This window comes from Myotis yumanensis, unplaced genomic scaffold (genome assembly GCF_028538775.1).
Source record: "Myotis yumanensis isolate MYYU_CA2020_CCGP unplaced genomic scaffold, mMyoYum1.0.hap1 SCAF_2, whole genome shotgun sequence".
NCBI classification, from domain to species: Eukaryota; Metazoa; Chordata; class Mammalia; order Chiroptera; family Vespertilionidae; genus Myotis; species Myotis yumanensis.
The window spans coordinates 195583192-195602379 of record NW_027223753.1 but is presented as its reverse complement, the minus strand read 5'-3'; the positions used below and the strand labels follow the sequence as shown (position 1 = coordinate 195602379).

General features: G+C 40.9%; 1 protein-coding gene across 7 annotated transcripts in view; it reads right to left on the bottom strand.

The window, feature by feature from the left end:
- Positions 1–19188, bottom strand: part of VEPH1 (ventricular zone expressed PH domain containing 1) — a 196746-nt gene that overhangs the window by 169451 nt on the left and 8107 nt on the right. For all 7 annotated transcript variants that reach the window (XM_070406919.1, XM_070406924.1, XM_070406921.1 and 4 more), the window contains exons 2-3: positions 17896–18190; positions 6524–6739 (exon numbers count right to left, since the gene is read on the bottom strand). In XM_070406919.1, the coding sequence (XP_070263020.1) occupies positions 6524–6739; positions 17896–18033 (354 nt within the window). In that variant the 5' untranslated portion in view covers positions 18034–18190. The remainder of the gene's footprint in view (positions 1–6523; positions 6740–17895; positions 18191–19188) is intronic.

Genomic DNA, 19188 nt, shown 5'->3' with positions numbered 1-19188 from the left:
CACTCAATTTTTCTGTCCCCCCCCCCCGCCATAGGTCATCTGGAAACTTCTTAAATGATAGGAGAAGGGAAACATGAAGCAAAAAGCAAATAGTTCATATAAACACTAAGGAATTGTGACCAAATGCTCACAATCTCTAAACAGTGTCACAGTTCCTAATGTATCAAGAAGCCAGGGGCACTGCTGACAGCAGGGGTCCTCAAACTTTTTAAACAGGGGGCCAGCTCACTGTCCCTCAGACCGTTGGAGGGCCAAACTATAGTTTAAAAAAAACTATGAACAAATTCCTCTGCACACTGCACATATCTTATTTTGAAGTAAAAAAACAAAACGGGAACAAATACAATATTTGTATTTGCATGTGGCCCGCGGGCCGTAGTTTGAGGACCCCTGGCTGACAGCAATGGGATATGAGTGAGGAGCCGGAGGCGAAGATAAGGCTGGACAGACACAGGCCCTAGCACCTGACAGGTACTATACAACCTCCTTCCAACAGCTGAGCTTTGCTCTCAGATGAAGCGAACGAAGTTGCTAATGATCGCAACTTCGAAGTTGCTGCAGTAGATCGCAGGCCGGTGAAATTGTCTTATCACTAGGATTCTTTGGAACACAGGAATGCTAATGGCACACGTGCCAAGAAAGGCCTATGAATACTCACACAAATAAACCACTTTAGCAGGAGCTGTTAATGCCAGAGCCTGTGAGAGATCTTGCCCCTCAGTGCAGACGTGAGCAGGCTGGTATGTGTATCAGCTTACACACAACTCAGTGCCCAGTACTCAGGGAATAAAGTCAGTGAAATGCAGGGTAGAAATAAAGACATGTTCATGGGGACGGTTATATCTGCCTGGAGAAGCAAAACAAGAGGCCCTTGTTCTACAGATGCCAAGAATTATATTTCTTAACTAGATTAGCACAAATTTGAGCTTTTGGTGGAGATTTTTCCTTTTGAAAATGTACTTTGGGAACGTTTCCCAGTGTTTTAAGATTGAAAAGAATAAAGCTAAGTAGAAGAGATATTTATCTGAAATGATAGCAACTAAAAAGCTCTTTGGCCTTGAATTCAAGTAAGAGCGGTAAAAGAGTAGTCTCAAGAAATAGCAAATGTCATTTATTAAAATAGTTATTTTATGGTTATTCATCCCGCATCATTGATTAGATAATCAAACTAAATTTGGATTTACATATAAAATGCTTGGTTCTTAGTAGCACAGCCTTGTAAAATGTAGATGGCACATAAGCCTAAGTTTTCTCAGTATATTTTCTGCCACATAATCAGAGCGGGGCTCAGGAACCTGGGGGTGTGTCCCAGTCTCCTTTCATTTCATGCCACTGTTTCATGTGGCACTAATTGAGAAATAAGTACCATGGCCCACTCTGAAAGAAGGGCTATTGGTGTGGAAGCCAGAAAACAGCTACTTCTCTTAAACTATTTGTTCATTTGTTCACTCACTCATTCATTCAAAAAATATTATTTTGAGCACTGACTGTGTGACATTCACCTGTTCTAGGTGCTGGGACTACATTCATGAGCAAAACAAAACATATTTTGGGGAGGGGGACATAGGCAATGAACAATGGCTATAACAAGTAATTAAAGTAATAGCCTTTTAGAAAGTGCTGTTTTAGAGTCTTCTGCAGATGATGCTTATGATGACACCAAAGTCAATACTCATGCAGCACTGTCTGTGTCCTAAAGATTTGATGTCTGTTTTTTAAATGTCTACTCATTTAATCCGCACAACAAACTTATGTGGCAATTACTCTCGTCATCTGCATTTTACAGATGACTAAACAGAGGCACAAAAAGATTCATTTGCTCAAGATCACACTGCATGTGAATGGTAGGTAGAGCTGGGTTGTCTATTGGATAAACTTCTAAACCAGTATAACCAGTCCTGCCCTAAGAGTTGCATTGGAAATGCTCTCAAAATTTTCCAAAGCACTTTGCATGCAATGCCAATCAGGGACTGATTTTGAATCTTCATGCAACATAACTGAGGAAGAAGAAATAAGACAACCGACGTGTGGGATCAAAGAGGATGGTCAGTGGGGTCCTGCTAAAGAGGAAAAACAGATACTTTCTGATTTTCTAACAGTATGATTTGGGGATTATTCTGATTCCTCCCTCCAGATAACCCCCTTGGGCAATCTCCCTCTCCATAGGGCTCATCAACAGTGTGAGCAAAGATGAGAGAGATGAAATGCAGAGCTACCTTGACAACAGCTCTGCTAAGTGATTTGGTTGGAGAAGAGGCTGTAACTGCTCTAGAATCTCATTCTAGCAGACCAGCCATGTCAATGGTTATAACCTCCTTGAGGTGCATTTTAATTTTTTTCAACCCTCTCCAGGTTTGGATTTATCCTACAATCTAATGTGGAGGGTGTCTTCCCTTTATGATTTTTAGAGGGGCAAAGAAATAGGCATTGGCCAATTCTATATAAAAACCAGGTCATAGAAAGCTATGGTTTGAGATAGGCACTTCCAGAGAGTGGCTAGACCACACAGGGAGGTAGCTTTTATAATAAAAGATGTTCTTCAGGAGCAACAAAGTTGTTATGCCCATTTTACAGTTGGCAGCACAGAGCTTTAGAGAGATAAAATAAGTTTTCTCTCACTTAGGTAAGACCAAGAGCATTGATTCTAAGGCCCTCAAGCTCTAAAGCTCTTTGCTAGTCTACCTCTCAGCATCTCCTAAGGGAATCAGAATTTCAAACAGGAAGGTGATCTGGTTCATCCTTTATTTTCTAGATGACAGATTGAGAGCCTTGTCTAAGGACTGAGGGTGGGCTGGTAAAAGCATATCACCTAAGGCAAGAGATAGCAGAACCCAGAAGTGCATGCTGCGCAACTGTACGGATTTTATATTGAGGAATGTCTAACAGGTGAATTCTGGAATTTTATATCATTTTAAGGTTAATGTGGCAAATTCATAAATTTAGGAACAAATAAAAAGAATTCGATACAGGGGTCAGCCAAAGTAGGTTTACAGTTGTGAGTGTGCGAAACAGAGAGTTTATGCTTCTATCATTGTTTACTAATTATTGTATTACTTATTTGTACAATCCACTTTTTGTCCACCCCCTATAATTACTCATTAAAAGAGGAGTATAAAAAGGTCCTTTGGGGTAGATTGGAACAAGATCAAAAAAGGCAATTTTGGGGAAAATTAAGACAGAAAGTTTTTGTGTGAGTGAACATATTTAAATTTGAAATGACAATGAAATGGCCAGAAAAAAAATATCAAGTGAAATAGCCAAGGACATGGAAAGAACTGGTGGGCCTTCGCCTGCTGCAGGAATTGCTTGTTTGGGGAGATGGGGTGGATGGAGAGAAAATCGCTCTTTTTTATTGTTATGCAAGCTAAAAATGGTAAGGCTGCCTTTTGAAAATTGATCTACTCTTTATTTTACTGAAAAACAAAACACAGAACAGAATATGAGTCATTTGGATTTATACACAGTTCCCACAAGAACCCAAATTACAAGTAGGATAAAAATCATCTTTTTGGCATTCATGGCGGGCCAAATAGTTCTCCTTAAAATTGGATGAAAGCTAAATGCCAGTGCTGTGGCCACAGCCTTGCTTTGCTTCCTGGGCTGGCTTTCTGGTGTCACAGCCCCAGGAGTGGCCTGGACAAGTTTGCCTTTAGGTTTTCCCACTGTCCATTACAAAGCCTTCTGCCTCCTTGGAGGGCACATTAAGAACACCCTGTGCCCACACTGTCCCTACAGGCTGGTGTCTCTTGTCCCTCTCAACCAAGAGGCCTATCCCTTTGTCCTTCTCTTTATCTCTTTCCAAAACTGTCAGTGCTTGTCCTTGGGTCCCTACTCTCAACAATCTTACAAACTCGTTTACAGAGCCACTGAGTCATTGACCAGCAGTAAGTTCGGCATTTTTATTTCTCAGAAGCATTTGCTTCCTCTTTCCCATCCCACCCCCAACTTTGAAGTAGAAGCCCTAACCCCTTACCCAGAATGAAACATCGCTTTTTACTAGAATTTAGGGCACTTGGAAGGGCAGCCTGCTCTTCTGACCTTGGTCTCCTTTCACAGATCTGGACTTTGGCACAAGCTGTTTTTTCTGCCTGGAATGTCCGCTCACTCCACCATTTCTATTTGGTGAAATTCCTGCTTAGTGTCCATAACCTTTCCCAAAGGTGAGCTCTATCCAGAAAATCTCCCTGACTCTCTAGAACTGGCTACCCCAGGAGCCACTACGCACGTGAAGCTGCTGAGGCCCTTAAAGGGGAGTCCTCCAAAGTAAGATGTGCTAAAATGCACATTGGATTTATAAAACTTAGCATGCAAAAATAAAAGATCTCACTATTTTTTATATTGATTACGTGCTGAATGCCGGGAGCCAATTCCAGCATGACTGCAAGGGCTTAATCATCTGGAGTGGCAAGGGCATTTCCCCAAACCTGAAATGGGATGATTGTTTGCTGCCAGACAGCTCAGGGCATCTTAATCTACATGTTATTGCCTCCTACTGGCCAAACACCTGAACAGCCGTAGGCTAGTACTTCCAATCTGACAATGGACTGTGTATATGAAACCTACTCTTTGGTGTGTATATCTCCACCTCACCTCAGGACAATTTGTGTTAATAAAAAGCATGGGGTCCTGAGACGAGGAGATCTTAGTTTCTTTAGCTAGGCTCCTCTGACCCCCAATATGCCTTTCAAAATTATGCTTTGTCTCTGGACTCTTCATTAAGTTACACATAGCCCCTTCTCCAGATTGCTGAACCCTTCTTAATGCCTGAACAAGAACCCCGGCAGCTGAAATAATAATATTTTGGATATATTGAGTTAAGGAAAATATGTTATCAAATCAATTTCATGTGTTTCTTTGTACTCCTTTTTAATGTGGCCACTAGAAAAGTTCCAGTGACATCAGTGGCTCATGTTTGTGGCCTGCATTCCATTTCTGTGGGTGCCACTGTGCTCGTGTCTAGACCAATGGTTTTGAAATGGCAGCGGGAGCTGAAGCATGCAGCTGCTTTCTGTGTGCATGACCTTGGAGTGGCACTTTGGAATAAAATAATATGTTTCTGATGTATGTCAATAACATATTCAAGGTAACCAATGAAGAACATATATTCGGTCTTCATTGCTATATCCAAGCAATATCAAGCTCTCATTATACATGAACTCTCCATTTCCACTTCTCCCATCCCTAGCTCCAAAGATAAAAAACAAACAAACAAAACAGAAAAACCAGTGTGATAATGTGTGTAGAGTCTTTTGTTCAGTTCACCAGCCCCTGGACTGAATGTGAAATATGAAATATGCTCCAGTTTAGCATAGACAACTGTGAGAAAAAGTAGAAGAAGAAGGAATGAAGCTAATAGTAGCGGCTACACACAGAGCTTTAACACAATGAGATGTTCTTGAACTGTGCTTAGTGGAACCAAAGTCCTGAGGGCTCTTCATATACGTATTGTGTTCGGGTGGGGCGAGGGGAGAAAGTTTCATGGCTGAATCGCAGTGGAAAACGTTGTACTAATCCGTTAACCAGATTTCTTAACTGCAGGACTTTCTGAAGACTTTAATATACAATGAAGCATGTGATAGCTCAAAAGGGAAATGTTGAATTCAGTGTTTACCAACTTATTTGATCAATAATTCTCTTTTGAGAAGCACCCATCAACATCACTGGTTGGTAAAATGTGTCATAGACAATGTTGCATTTTACGGGGAGGAAACTGTGGCTTAGGAAGTTAAGTGTCTTGCCCAACATTCCATCTCACATAATTGTTTTGTGGCTGAGCCAAAATTCCAAATTGATATTTATGCCAGAGGAGAGAACTTAAACATGATCAGAACAGGTTAGTATTATTATTATGGATAATTAAAATAAACAGATGAACAAAATAGATCCAGAGACGTAGAAGCATGGAACAGATTGATGAATCTCAGAGGGAAGGCAAGGAGAGGGTGGGGGATGGGAAGAGATTAACCAAAGAGCTTGTATGCATGTGTGCATAACCCATGGACACAGACAATAGTGTGGTGAAGGCTTGGCAGGGAGGGGCGTGCGGAGTGGAGGGAGTCAGAGGGGAAAAATGGGGGACATCTGTAATACTTTCAACAATAAAGATAAATTTTAAAAAAAGAAATACACTTAAAAATGACAATTCTCTCCACATATTCCAAGCTCATTGTCCCTCAGTTCAGACTCCACTCCCTCTTTGGTCTCCTTTTCTGCATTTTCCAATATTCCTCATTTAAATATTGGCACACATTGCTTTATTGTTAGCTTTTTATATGTATGTGTCTTATCTCTCCCAACAAATTAGAGCTTGCTGTGGTTTTCCTTTGAACGCCTCACAGGGGCTTGATAGAACCTTCTTGGTTTATTAATGACCAGTCTGTCTGGCTTAGTTATTGATGGTTTGTGGTATCTTTTGACAGTATCCAAACACTATAGAATATTGGCTCTTGGTTCAGAGCCATCACATGTTCATCTAAACTGCCAAGCCAGTATCAACTAAGCATGATGTTAAACACCAACATACCTGTAAAATACAGCTCATGATATCAGAGGCGATTTTTGCGTGAGGGGTGTCTTCGTCTTTCCCGGAGGGTCTCAGGTTGTGCTCCAGGCAGGAGTCCCAGAGCCCTACGAGGGCCTTCGCATGCTTTTCAATGGACTCTGTCTCTCTGATGGCTGTTGTGATTCTTGTGATGCAGATCTCAACCACGGCCTGGTCATTGTTGTTGGTTTGGTAATCCTATTGGGAAGAAAACCTTCACTTAAATAATACTACGGAAAATAATCCCTCAAAGGTCCGACAAAATACATACTGAGTCATTTAGCAAACAGGTGGGCCACTCTGTGTGCTAGGAGGTAAGGCCCGATACCACCAGGGCCTCCTTCTTCCAAGACTGACTCTTGAGGAAGAGACAGAGTTGGAAACGTGCTCAAATGGAACAGGTCCATGTGTCACAGACACACAGACAGGGATCAGTGAGAGGCCAAAGGAATTTAATTATTCACTTGCAAGTGGGTTTAATCTTCAGGCTATTTCAGTTTCTAAGTCCATTATTTTTTGCTCTGACATTTCAGTAACTTTGGTGAAATGTTTCAAGTTACCTTCCCACTTCTCATCATAAGTTTCTCTCTTTGTACACAATAAAACACATCATGTCATCTTTCTTTTTTCAACTTAGATAACTTCCAAATCCATATTAACTTTTCCCAATGCTGTTCTGTTCTAATTCTCCCTCAAATACCTAATCATCTTTATTGAGAGATGATATGATCCTTCAAAACATCTAAATGTGAAAAACAGGCACACTGGTTTAATTTGGAAATCGGTCTGACTGGGAACTCCACCGTGGACTGACAAAACTGCAAGCATAATAGAGCAGTGAGGCCATCAGATAGAACGTGATGGGGCTTTCTATCCCACTGCAAGTTCCAGCTCTAACAACTTTTTTATACTATTGCCACTAATGCTGCAGTAACCATCTTATACACAAAGCTCTCTATCCCTTTTTTAAATATAAAGATTTTTTTTTTAAGATTTGAGAGAGAGAGAGAGAGAGAGAGAGAGGAAGGGAGACACACAGAGAGAAACGTTGATTTGTTGTTCCACTTATTTATGCATTTATTGGTTGCTTCTTGTATGTGCCCTGACCAGGGATCAGATCAAACCTACAATGTTGGCGCATCAGGACAACACTCTACCCAGCAGCCAGGACGAAGCCCTCTCCACACTCTAGATTACTTCTAGCCTAGATTCTCAGAAGTGGAAATTTCTGAGGAAAAGGAGAGGAATATTTTTAAGGCTCATGATACACTCTGCAGAATTATTTTCCAGAAAGGTCTTACTGATTTATACTTTCATCAGCTGGGTGAAAACATGCTCTGCCTATTGTACCTTTGCAAGAGCAAAGTATTTTTAAGTTTTGCTAATGTGATCAGTGAAAAACAATACCTCATTGCTATTTTACTTGGAATTTCCTTGATAGGAAGGGAGATTAAATATTTTGTCATGTTTATTGGCCATTTGTATTTCCTCCTTTAGGAATTGCCCACTGTATCTGATGTCTATTTTTCTTCAGATGACTTCATTAGTTTTGGTCCTCCCTTAGTGCAATATCTTTTTCTATTAAGGATATTAAGTCAACTTTTGGCATATTGCTTATGAATGTGTCTCCATGCTTCAGTATTTTTAGATTTTATTTTATTTTATTTGCTGCTATTTATTGACATGCTAAGTATTTAGGTAGTCAACTCTGTCAATCTTTTGGGGGTTTTATTGATTTTCATTTTTCAAATGGGAAATTTAAGTTGTTTAAATTATTAATATTTTTGAAAATGAAATTTATGGACATGGTTCAAAAATTGAAAAGATACAAAGAAAGAGTTCACAGTGATGAGTAGTCTCCCTCTCACCCCAGTCTCCTTGGGAGACCAGGATCGCCAACTGCTCAAATACTTGACAGAGGCCCTCCAAGCACAGGCAAATGTTCATTTACACAAACTCCTTTCTTTCTCTGTAACTTCTTTAGCAGCTTTTCTTTTCACTTCAAGTTTTCCTTATCAAAGGTTTAATAAAATTTCACCCATATTTTTTCTAGATTAAAAAATATGTGAAAACATTAACATTTGGTATTTTAGAAATTAATCTCTTAAGTATTCACTTAACTCTTAAATCTATCTCATATTTATGGAAGTAAGAAAATATGCACATTGTATTCTGAATAGCTAATCAAGTTTTCCCACCATTATTTACTGAATAATTCATTTTCAATAATTGGTTCATATACAGCAGGTTCATTTCAAGGACATCTTTTTGTTTGCTTGTTCCATTTCTCAATTCTTTTACAATACTAATTTAGCTATTTTCTTCATCTAAGCTTCACAAACTTTTAAGTGTTTATTGGTGCATTTTATGTTTTTGTTGTTGCTGTTGGAAAAATCTTTGTTTTTTCCTCATTATAACTTTTAGTTATTCCTGATTAAGTCAACCTGCAGTTGACTTAATTTGTATCCAAATGTTTAGCTCCACTCTTTATAATTTTGATAATTTTTCAGATCATCCTCATAAATTTTTTGGAAGTATTTTTGTATTATATCTATATCTCTTATATATCTCCTGGTGTATTGTGTCAGCTATGATTTCCTAAGCTATTTCACACAAAAGTGATAAGAGCAAGAATACTGGTTTAATTTCTTGTTTTTATTTCCTTATTTTTGATATAAAATGTTATGGCCAAAAGCAAGAAAATGCTAAAATGTTTTATATTATCCTAATATATAAAAAGCCAGGGGCCGTCATGACTGAAACAACCGGAAAGAGGACCAAACAGCAGGCCGGCCTGGGGTTAGTGAGGGATGATCAAACAACTGAACAGCAGTCTGTGTGGGGTGACCAGGCTGGCAGGGGGGCAGTTGGGGGCAACCAGATTGGCAGGAGGGGCAGTTAGGGGTGACTAGGTCAGCAGGGGGGCAGTTGGGGGTGACCAGGCTGGCAGGGGGTGCAGTAAGGGCAACCAGGCTGCCAGAGGGGGACAGTTGGGGGCGACCAGGACAGCAGCGGGGGGGCAGTTAGGGGCGATCAGGCAGGCAGGCAGGTGAGCAGTTAGGAGCCAGTGGTCCCGGATTGTGAGAGGGATCCCAGATTGGAGAGAGTGCAGGCTGGGCTGACGCACCCACCTCCCCCCCCCCCCCCCCGTGCACGAATTTCATGCACTGGGCCTCTAGTCTAGAATTAAAATGCTTAGTATATAATCCTATCTAATAATAGACAAACATGGTAATTGACCATACCTCCGCTACGCTTCCCATTGGCTAATCAGTAGGATATGCAAATTAACTGCCAACAAAGATGGTGGCTGGCAGCCACACAGCTGAAGTGAACATGAGGCTTGCTTGCTCCAGTGATGGAGGAAGCCAAGGTTCCCCGCCTGCCGCGGCCCAGCTCTAAGCTACACTCTAAGCAACAATGTTTCAAGTATAGAAGCTAAACAAACCCCAGATACCTGCTTTCAGCCAGCCGAGGCCTCAGAGCTTAGAGAACCAGTGATGGCAACATAATTTCAATTACAGAAACTAAACAAACCCAGATATCTGCTTTCAGCCAGTGGCGGCCTCAGAGCTGGAGCCGGCTCTCAGCTCCAGTGACAGCTATAGAAGGTAAATAAATCCCAGAATAAAAAGAAAAAAAGGAGAGGCTTGGAGCTTCAGTCGCCCGCCAGCCTGAAAACGGCCCTCAGCCCCTCACCCAGACTGGCCAGGCACCACAGTGGGGACCCCCACCCTGAAGGAGGTGTGACCAGCTGCAAACAGCCATCAGCCTGTCATCCAGGCTGGCCAGGCACCCAAGCGGGACCCTCACCCTGATCTGGGACATCCTTCAGGGCAAACCAGCCGGTCCCCACCCGTGCACCAGACCTCTATCTTATATAGTAAAAGGGTAATATGCAAACTGACCCTAACAGCAGAACGACTGGGAATGACTGGTCACTATGACACACACTGACCACCAGGGGGCAGACGCTCAATGCAGGAGCTGCCCTCTGGTGGTCAGTGCGCTTTCACATAGGGGGGCTCTGCTCAGCCACAAGCCAGGCTGATGGCTGCCAGTACAGCGGTGGTGGTGGGAGCCTCTCTTGCCTTCTCAGCAGCACTAAGGATGTCTGACTGCAGCTTAGGTCTGCTTCCTGCTGGCAAGTGGGCATCCCCCGAGGGGTGCCGGGCTGCCAGAGGGATGTCTGATTGCCAACTTAGGCCCAATCCCCTGGGGAGCAGGCCTAAGCCAGCAGGTGGTCATCCCCTGAGGGGTCCCAGACTGCAAGAGGGCACAGGCCGGGCTGAGGAACCCCCTACCCCCGAGTGCACAAATTTTTGTGCACCAGGCCTCTAGTAATATATAATAATAAAAGAAAAATTTCTCCAAGGAAATAATAGCAATCCTAAACTTGTATATACATAATTATAAAGCTCCCAGATTCATAAAGCAAACTATTTTCAAAGTTTATTTGTTGAATAAATGGAAAAATTATAGACAAATTATTAGGATTAATAAGAGAGCTGAATGAGTCTACTGGATACAAGACCACTACACAAATGCCATTTCTGTTAAAATCACCTTAAAATATACTTGTGAAATACAATTTTTAAAAAGGATGCCATTTATAATCTCAGCTAAAAATGTAATACTTATAAATTGAAAAAATATGTGTAGACTCTTAAGATCCTTAAGAAAAAAATGATAAAACTTTATTGAATGATACTTAAGAAGAGCTAAATAAATGGATAGGTATAGAAGATCTACATATAAGAAGATTATGCCATAAAGATGTTAATCTTGTTCAAATTAGTCTATAGACAATGAAATTCCAATCAAGGTATGACAGAATCATTCATGAAACTTGAGAAACCTAATACAAAATTATCAAAGAACACAACCAAATCAAAGCAATTTTAAAGAAGGGATTGGAGATACTTGTCCTATCAGATATTAATATTTATTATAATAAAAAGTGAAATGCAAGGTATATTTGGAGTAAGAGATGCATAAGTGACAAAGGATTAATACAAGAATATATAAAAACTCCCTCAAATTAATAAGAAAAACTATATATTTTTAAATCTCAAAAGAAAAATGAAAGAAAAACAAAACCCAATCATAAATAAGTGTTTTACGGAGAAGGAAAGCCAAATGACAAATAGCAAATAAACTTATTTTTAAAATGATCAACTACACTAATAATGAGGGAATTGCAACTTTTAATGATAATCAGATACTCTGTTTTACTTAAATTGACAAAAGCTTTAAAAATCTCATAAAAGCAAGCATTGGTGAGGTAAGGCCACTGGAACTCTTATTCATGGCTAATGGGAGTGTAAATTGGTGCAACCACTTTGGAGACCAATTTGGTGGGACATCAGAAAGTTGAAAACATTCAAAACCTCCAAACCAGTGGTTTCACCCCGAGTTGTGTACACTAGAAATACTAGTACATTTGCCAAAATTGCTAATCATAAGAATGTTCACTGTAGCACTGTTTAGATAATAAATGGCCATCAAATGAAGAATGGATAAACAAATTGTGGCATAGCCTTGTAATGGAATTCTCTATCCCACTGAAAACAAATGAATTGGATCTACATGCAGCGACATAGCTAAACCTCAAAAACATAATATTGAGCTTGTAATTGTATTTATATAAAGTTTAAAAACATGAAATATAATACTATAAGTGATTTTGAATCATGACCATGTAGCAAACAGATAAAAACATGCACAAATAAATACCACAATCAGGATATTGATTACCTTTGGGAGAAAAGGGAGGAGAAATGGATTAGAGGTTGTTATGCAAGTGATTTTAAATTTTATCTAATTGCTTAAATTGGGCGAATTTTGAGTGCCTAACATTTTTTATTGTTATAAAAAATTAAAGAGAACTGGAAGGTGGTGGAACAATTAGGCCTGGGTGAACATCATGAGAAAGGTGGGGGTGGGGGTGGGAGAAGGGGGTGAGTGTGTAAGGAGACAATCTCACCTGAAGTAGTCTGGGAGGAGAGCCAAGGTAGCAGAAGAAGTGATTATTAAGTAAATGTATTCCAGAAAGGACTTGAAATGAAACGACAAAGCTTAAAGTCACATTGGGGAGAATTTTTAGTGCAAAGTCACACTTTCAAAGCAAACAATAAGGACAAAATAGTTTCCATCAGTGTCTTGGAGGGCATGAACTACAAAAAGAGGGCATGAACTACAGAATAGAATCTAGTAAGTTTCAATTATTTTGTGAGTGACTTTAGAAGAAGGAATGGAGGTTGGCTTACTGAGTTTTCAGATCTACAAAGCTAGGAATGTAACTAATATATTGGACAGAATCATGATATTTATTTATTTATTCAAATTTTTTTGTAAATCCTCACCAGAGGATATTTTTCCACTGATTTCATATATATATATATATTCTAGAGAGGGGGAGAGAGATAGAAACATCAACAATGAGAGAGAATCATTGATCGGCTGCTTCCTGCATGCCCCACATTAGGGATCGATCCCGCAACCTAGGCATATGCCCTGATCAGGAATCAAACCATGACCTCCTGGTTCATAGGTCAACGCTCAACCACTGAGCCATGCCAGCTGGCTCCACTGATTTTTAGGGAGAGTGGAAGTGAGAGGGAAAGACAGAGAGAAACATCTATGTAAGAGAAACACATCAGTTGGTTGCCTCCTGCACGAGCCCTGCACAAGCCCTGATCAGGGCCCAGGCCAGGGAGAAGCCTTCAACCAAGGTACGTGCTCTTGACCAGAATCAAACCTGGGACCCTTTGGTCTGCAGGCCAACTCTATCCACAGAGACAAACCAACTAGGGCTTGTGAGTGACTTTAGAAGAAGGATTGGAGGCTTGCTTACTGAGTTTTCAGATCTACAAAGCTAGGAATGTAACTAATATATTGGCCAGAATCATGAGTGTTTTTTTCTGTTTTTTTTTTTTTTTTTTTTTTAATATATTTTATTGATTTTCTACAGAGAGGAAGGGAGAGGGATAGAGAGCCAGAAACATCGATGAGAGAGAAACATTGATCAGCTGCCTCCCGCACACCCCCCACTGGGGACGTGCCCGCAAGGCACATGCCCCCGACCGGAATCGAACCTGGGACCCCCCAGTCCGCAGGCCAACACTCTATCCATGGAACCAAACTAGTCACAACCAGAATCATGAGTTTTAAAAAGGTATGGGTATCCTGGAAGAAGGGCCTAAAAACAAGCATATTATTGCAGTGGTTTAAAATTTGACAGAATTCACTTAAATTTTGTTTTCACATTATCCAATTACAAATCTTGATTCAACCTGAGAATTTTGGCACATCACAGTATAAATGTGGCCAACTGTTTGATGTTATTATTGAAAAGAAATTTTAGAAACAGAATGTCTGACTGGTATTAGCAATTGTTCTAAGCAATTGGTTCAAATACTGGGCAATGATACATTATATTAACAAAATAGGAAGATTCCAGCAGAGGGTAACCAGAATGTTGAAAGTTCAGGCAGTACTTGGGAGCTACAATGAGGTATCCTCCAAGAATTTGAAAACAGGATTGTCCTTTGAGCATTAAACAACAACAGCAAAATCCATTCATTTAAGTGGAATTAGCCAGCTATTGGGCTAACCCAAGATGCTCTATGCACCCGGGTGACTTCACAGGTGAGTGAAATATAATCTCAAGAAGGTAGAACTAAAATGTAATTATAACAGAGGAAGAAATCTAATTAATAATAACATTTCTTATCCAGTGAAAGATTGGGTGAATAGACTAGGAGAGAACAGCATGGAGCACGCAAGAATTCTAACTCACATGAGTTTTATTTTACATCGAAAATCAGTAAGTCAGCCTTCTAATTTATACTTCTGAGCCTTGCATTTGGATAGCATGATTTGGACAGCATTTCTCATGTACTGACAAAATTGAGTTTCCAGACCTGAGACTGGAAATATGAGGTGATGTAGCCTTTCCCTGTCATAGGCCTGCCCTTTCCTTGTCATAGAAAAACATGAGGGCACTAAGGGTGTTTAGCTGGGAAGGGAGAAGCCAGAAGTGAGACAGATACCCATCTTCAGATGTTTAAAATTCTTGTAGGAGCACACACTAGATCCTTTGGATTGTTGCGGGTGGGGAGGAAGCACAACTGATAGAAAAAAACAGAGAATAAGATTTCATCTGGCTGAAAGGAGAAACACACTAACCATTTGAACAGTAAACAGCTATCTTTTTGTCAGTTAGGATTCCATGGTCACAAGCAACAAAAAAAGTCTAGATAGCTGTAGTAAAATAATAATGAGATATAAGGTGGCTCCCAGATTTGAAGAAAAAGCTGCACTATCTGGCCTTGGAAGGGTGATAGAGGAGCAGGAACCAAAAAGCTGTTTCTTGAGGGCACCATCATCATGATAAATTTCCCTGTGCTGATTTCCCCCTAGAATTACTGGGAAAGAAATTCTAATTGTTATAGCTTGGGTCAGATCTCTCCACTTCTTTTCTCCCTCCTCCTCGGGCAACGGCAAGGTAGGGAATGTTGACTGAAAACCCCATCAAGGCTGCATGCAATGGAAGAGGGAAATTTATGAAAGGAAGAGTGAGAAGCAGGAAAAATATCAGAAACCTACTATGTCCTCGTCTTTGCAAGTGCAGAAGGAAAGGCCACCTATTTGTTAGGAATCCTAGAGAAGAAACCCTCGTGCTAGAAGGAAGTTGGAAACGATGATTTAGAAGGTCCCTTCTAGATCTATGCTTCTAACAAGAAATTGAGAAGTGGAATTGATTACGGAGACCCAGAGTCATTAGGAAAGAACTGATCATAACGGAAGGAGGGGATGCAGCTAACGGTGAAGTGAGCCATAGAGTAGGTATGGTGGCTCAGTGGACTGATCACTGCCATTGATCACAGAATGTCATGGGCATTGAGGCATCATGGATGGGTTTTGGACTAGGCAGTTTGATCTGGTAGTTGTTGGTAGAATGAACTAGAGAAAGGCAGGACCAAGGGTAGGGGGTGGTCAGTTGTTGTTGTGAAGGCCTGAGCCAGGGTGACAACAGGAGGAAGGGAAAAGAAGGAGCAGATGAGGAGGCATTTCTATGGCAGTTTCTGCAGAACTCACAGGGCAAGAGGAGCGTGAGAGAAAGGGGTCAGGAGTGACTCCAGGTTTAAAAACCTGGAGATTTAGGAAAATGAAAGATGATAACTTCAAACTAAGACATATTGATTTTGAGGTCCTGGATATCAATTACTATGAGCTTGAAGCTTAGGGAGAACTGTCAAGCCTAAAAAAACATAGATTTGGGATCCCCTCATGTAGAGATTGCACTTGAGGTTATATGAGTAGATGACTTTCTGTGAGGACAATGTATAATGCAAAGGGGCAATTATGTCTTTTTAGAAGGAAGTAATCACTAAGAACTAGAGTCACTAGAAATCATTAAAGGAATAATGAAACCAGAACTGGCTTTTAAAGGAGCAGGAAGGGAGAAGGAATTCCACTAATAGATAATATTTATAACTAGGATTGATTAGGAAATTTAAATATTGGGTTGATCTGAGTGATTGTTGCATTTAAAAATTGGATTGACCTCCAAGATTCCTCTAAAAAATGATTATTATCATTCTGCCACCCATCTGCTCTATGCCATGGTTACAGATAGAGGCAAGGAAGAAGTGAGATATGAAATAAGTTAGTAGATGAAGAACACAGGAGAACTACTGACTAGTAGACTTGCGGGTCTGGTGGGATGCTGACTGGAGGGCTGAAAGAATGGACAGTGCTCCTGATGAGACAGTGGGACACATGACAGGCAGAGCTTACAGTCCTAAGATTATGAATTTAATATCCGTGAGACAACTCAATTGGTGAAGGAAACAACAACAACAAACCCCCATACCTGTGGCCTCTAGTGGAAATGTGGAAATGGGTTTCAGGGAATGTCGATATATACCATGTATTTATTATGTCCAATAGATATTATAAATAAGACAATATTTGTTAGAATATATATATATATATATATATATATATATATATATATATATTAGATTGGATGAAAATCAGTGGCATATTCACCCAATTTATTTCCAGAGGAGTGTGATGAATGGGGCTGTTGGAAATAGCACATAAATCTTGCCCAGAAAGTGGAAATGTATCAGGAATACTTTGTGTTTTGAGCCAGACTAAGTTGATTAATGTTCTGGAAAAAAATGTGGACACATAATTGCTGTCAAAGGCATTACCTGAGAAAGGACGCGTGCTTGGGTGGTGACTTCACTGGTCACTGGGGGAGTGTGGCATGTTAATGGCCAACAGCAAGAGAACATGTTGACAGCTCGAGGAGGAAACTGAACTGGTTGCTAGCACGGCCTTCAAACATTTCTTCTTTGTAACATGGAAGAGAGCTTTTATTTCTGAAGTGTGTACACATTTGCTAATTCGGTATTTTGTGGCTCGAGTCCTGTCTCTTTGCTCTGCCCCGTGGGTGTTTATGCCACGTGTTGGCAAAGGCTGTTGAGCTGGGAGGCTGTGCGAGAGGATGCTTGGTGGCCGTGGCCTTTGAAATGGGACCAGGCTCATGAAGGGTCCAAGTATGATCAGGAAGGTCAAGATCAAAGCACACCAGGCACTCCGCACCCACCCCCTTGGGGAAGTACTTTCAGAATATATCATCTTGACATCCAGGAGAAACAAAGGAATGGGAGGGGTGATGGAAAGTGTAAACTTGCCTGATCACACTGGGGGCTAATAATTAGGGAGGCGAACTAAATGCTGGGGGTGGGGGGATGTAGAAAAAGGAGCAAAGGAAAAGAAAACAACCAAACCCGAGATGACATAGGAGCAAAGAGAATCAGTGTTATCAAGCCGTGGGCAACTGTCACTTCTGACAGCAGAGTGATGGTTGTCCTTGTCTCAGATTACCTGCATGGCAGGAGGTGTCATCTGCCTTCTTCCATTATTCAGCCTCCTCTGCACACCTGCTTTGTTTACTAACACTGGTGTGCAGCTTGGCAGGTCTGCTTTCCCCCGGATTTGCTCCCTCTCCTCTTCATGTCATTCCAAGGATATAGAAATAACCATTAGAAAAACCCTTTGTGAGAATTCCACTCTGGTCTGCATTTTCTGGAGTTCTGGTCTCCCTGAGTGGGCAAAGGCGGCCTGGCTGCCCCCAAGTCCATGGCTTTGCTGGTGTTATTTCTTAGATGCCAACTAAACCACAGCGCAGAGTCAAGAGAGACCCATATTCATGATCCTTCCTCTTTTCCCCACAAAGATCCTTCCCCCTAGGACTGATTCAATTCCTTGGCCCTAGAATAAATAGATCGTTTCTAGTCTGAATGGAGGTCTAGTCTGAGAATGAGTGTACTTACTGAAGATGAGCTAATGATTTTAATTTGCTCCAAAGCTTCTGTCAGGCTGTCTTCAATCTCAGAGTCATCCAAGGAGAAGAGGTCCCCCGCTCGGGAAAGATCTTTTTGTCCCAAGACCAGTCTGAACAGGTGATGCATGGTGAGTAGTTTGATGGTCAATGGACTGTGTGTAGGCCCAGGGCCATGCGTCCCGGTTATCAGAGGTTAGCAAGGCAAAAACATGTAGCAGGAGGTATGCTTTGTATTCCTTGAAAGATCATTTTTCTCCAGACGTTGAAGTCTTCTTTGACACTCTCTGCAAGAGAAACAAATGACCCAATGTAGCCATTAGTTGAAAAACATGACCTCAGAATGTGAACTTGGTGCCCAGAGAAGGGAAAAAAAAAAACCCTTTGGAAATGTGCATAGAGAAGTGATTTTCAACCTTTTGCATCTTGTGGCGCACATAGACTAACTACTAAAATTCTGCAGCACACCGAAAAATGCATTTTTTTCTGATCTTACAAAAAATAGGTATAATTTTGATTCATTCACAATGGACGGCTATTGTTATGTTGGCTGTTGTCATTTTCTTTCCTTTGACAATCTGAGGGAAAAGAGGTCAGTGCCCCTGACTAATGAGCCAGGTATTGAGTGTTTTAAAAGTTATTGTGGCACACGGGTTGAAAACCACTGGCATAGAGTAACAGATTCCGGCTTGATATCTTCATATGAGATCTTTCCTTATTTTTTGTTTCAAAAGTCCTGGAAAAATTATTAGCTTATCCAGAATTTAATTTGAGCCATAAAAAGCAACATAAATGCCACATTTATTTTTCCCTTTCTATGTACGGTACTTCTCCTTTTTCCCCCATGCTACAGGGAAACGAGTGGATAAGCAACAAAGATGCCCAACACTTGCCGGATTTCCCACAAACAGATTCCCATGGAAGCCAAACAGAAAAGGGCAAGGCAAGGAAGGGAAGAACACAGACCCACTGCCTGGTTTCCTCTCTTTTCCTGGACATGGAAACCAATACTTACACTCTTGTCTGGGCATCTCTGCTATATTAATCATAGAAGCTGTCCCAACCCTCAGTCCAGAAGATGACCTCAGTACTTGCCCTATTCTTATACCCTCCCTGAACAAGCAGCAGTGAAATAAAGGACTCTTCCTAGGAGTGTGTGGCCAGATAAATCTGGACAGAATGTGAGCATGAACTTGAGCATTGAACTTGAAGATAACATTTCACTGCAGGCTGAAGGAGCAGGGTTTTGGGATCAGGCAGTCCTCCCTCTATTCTCACAGTGGAA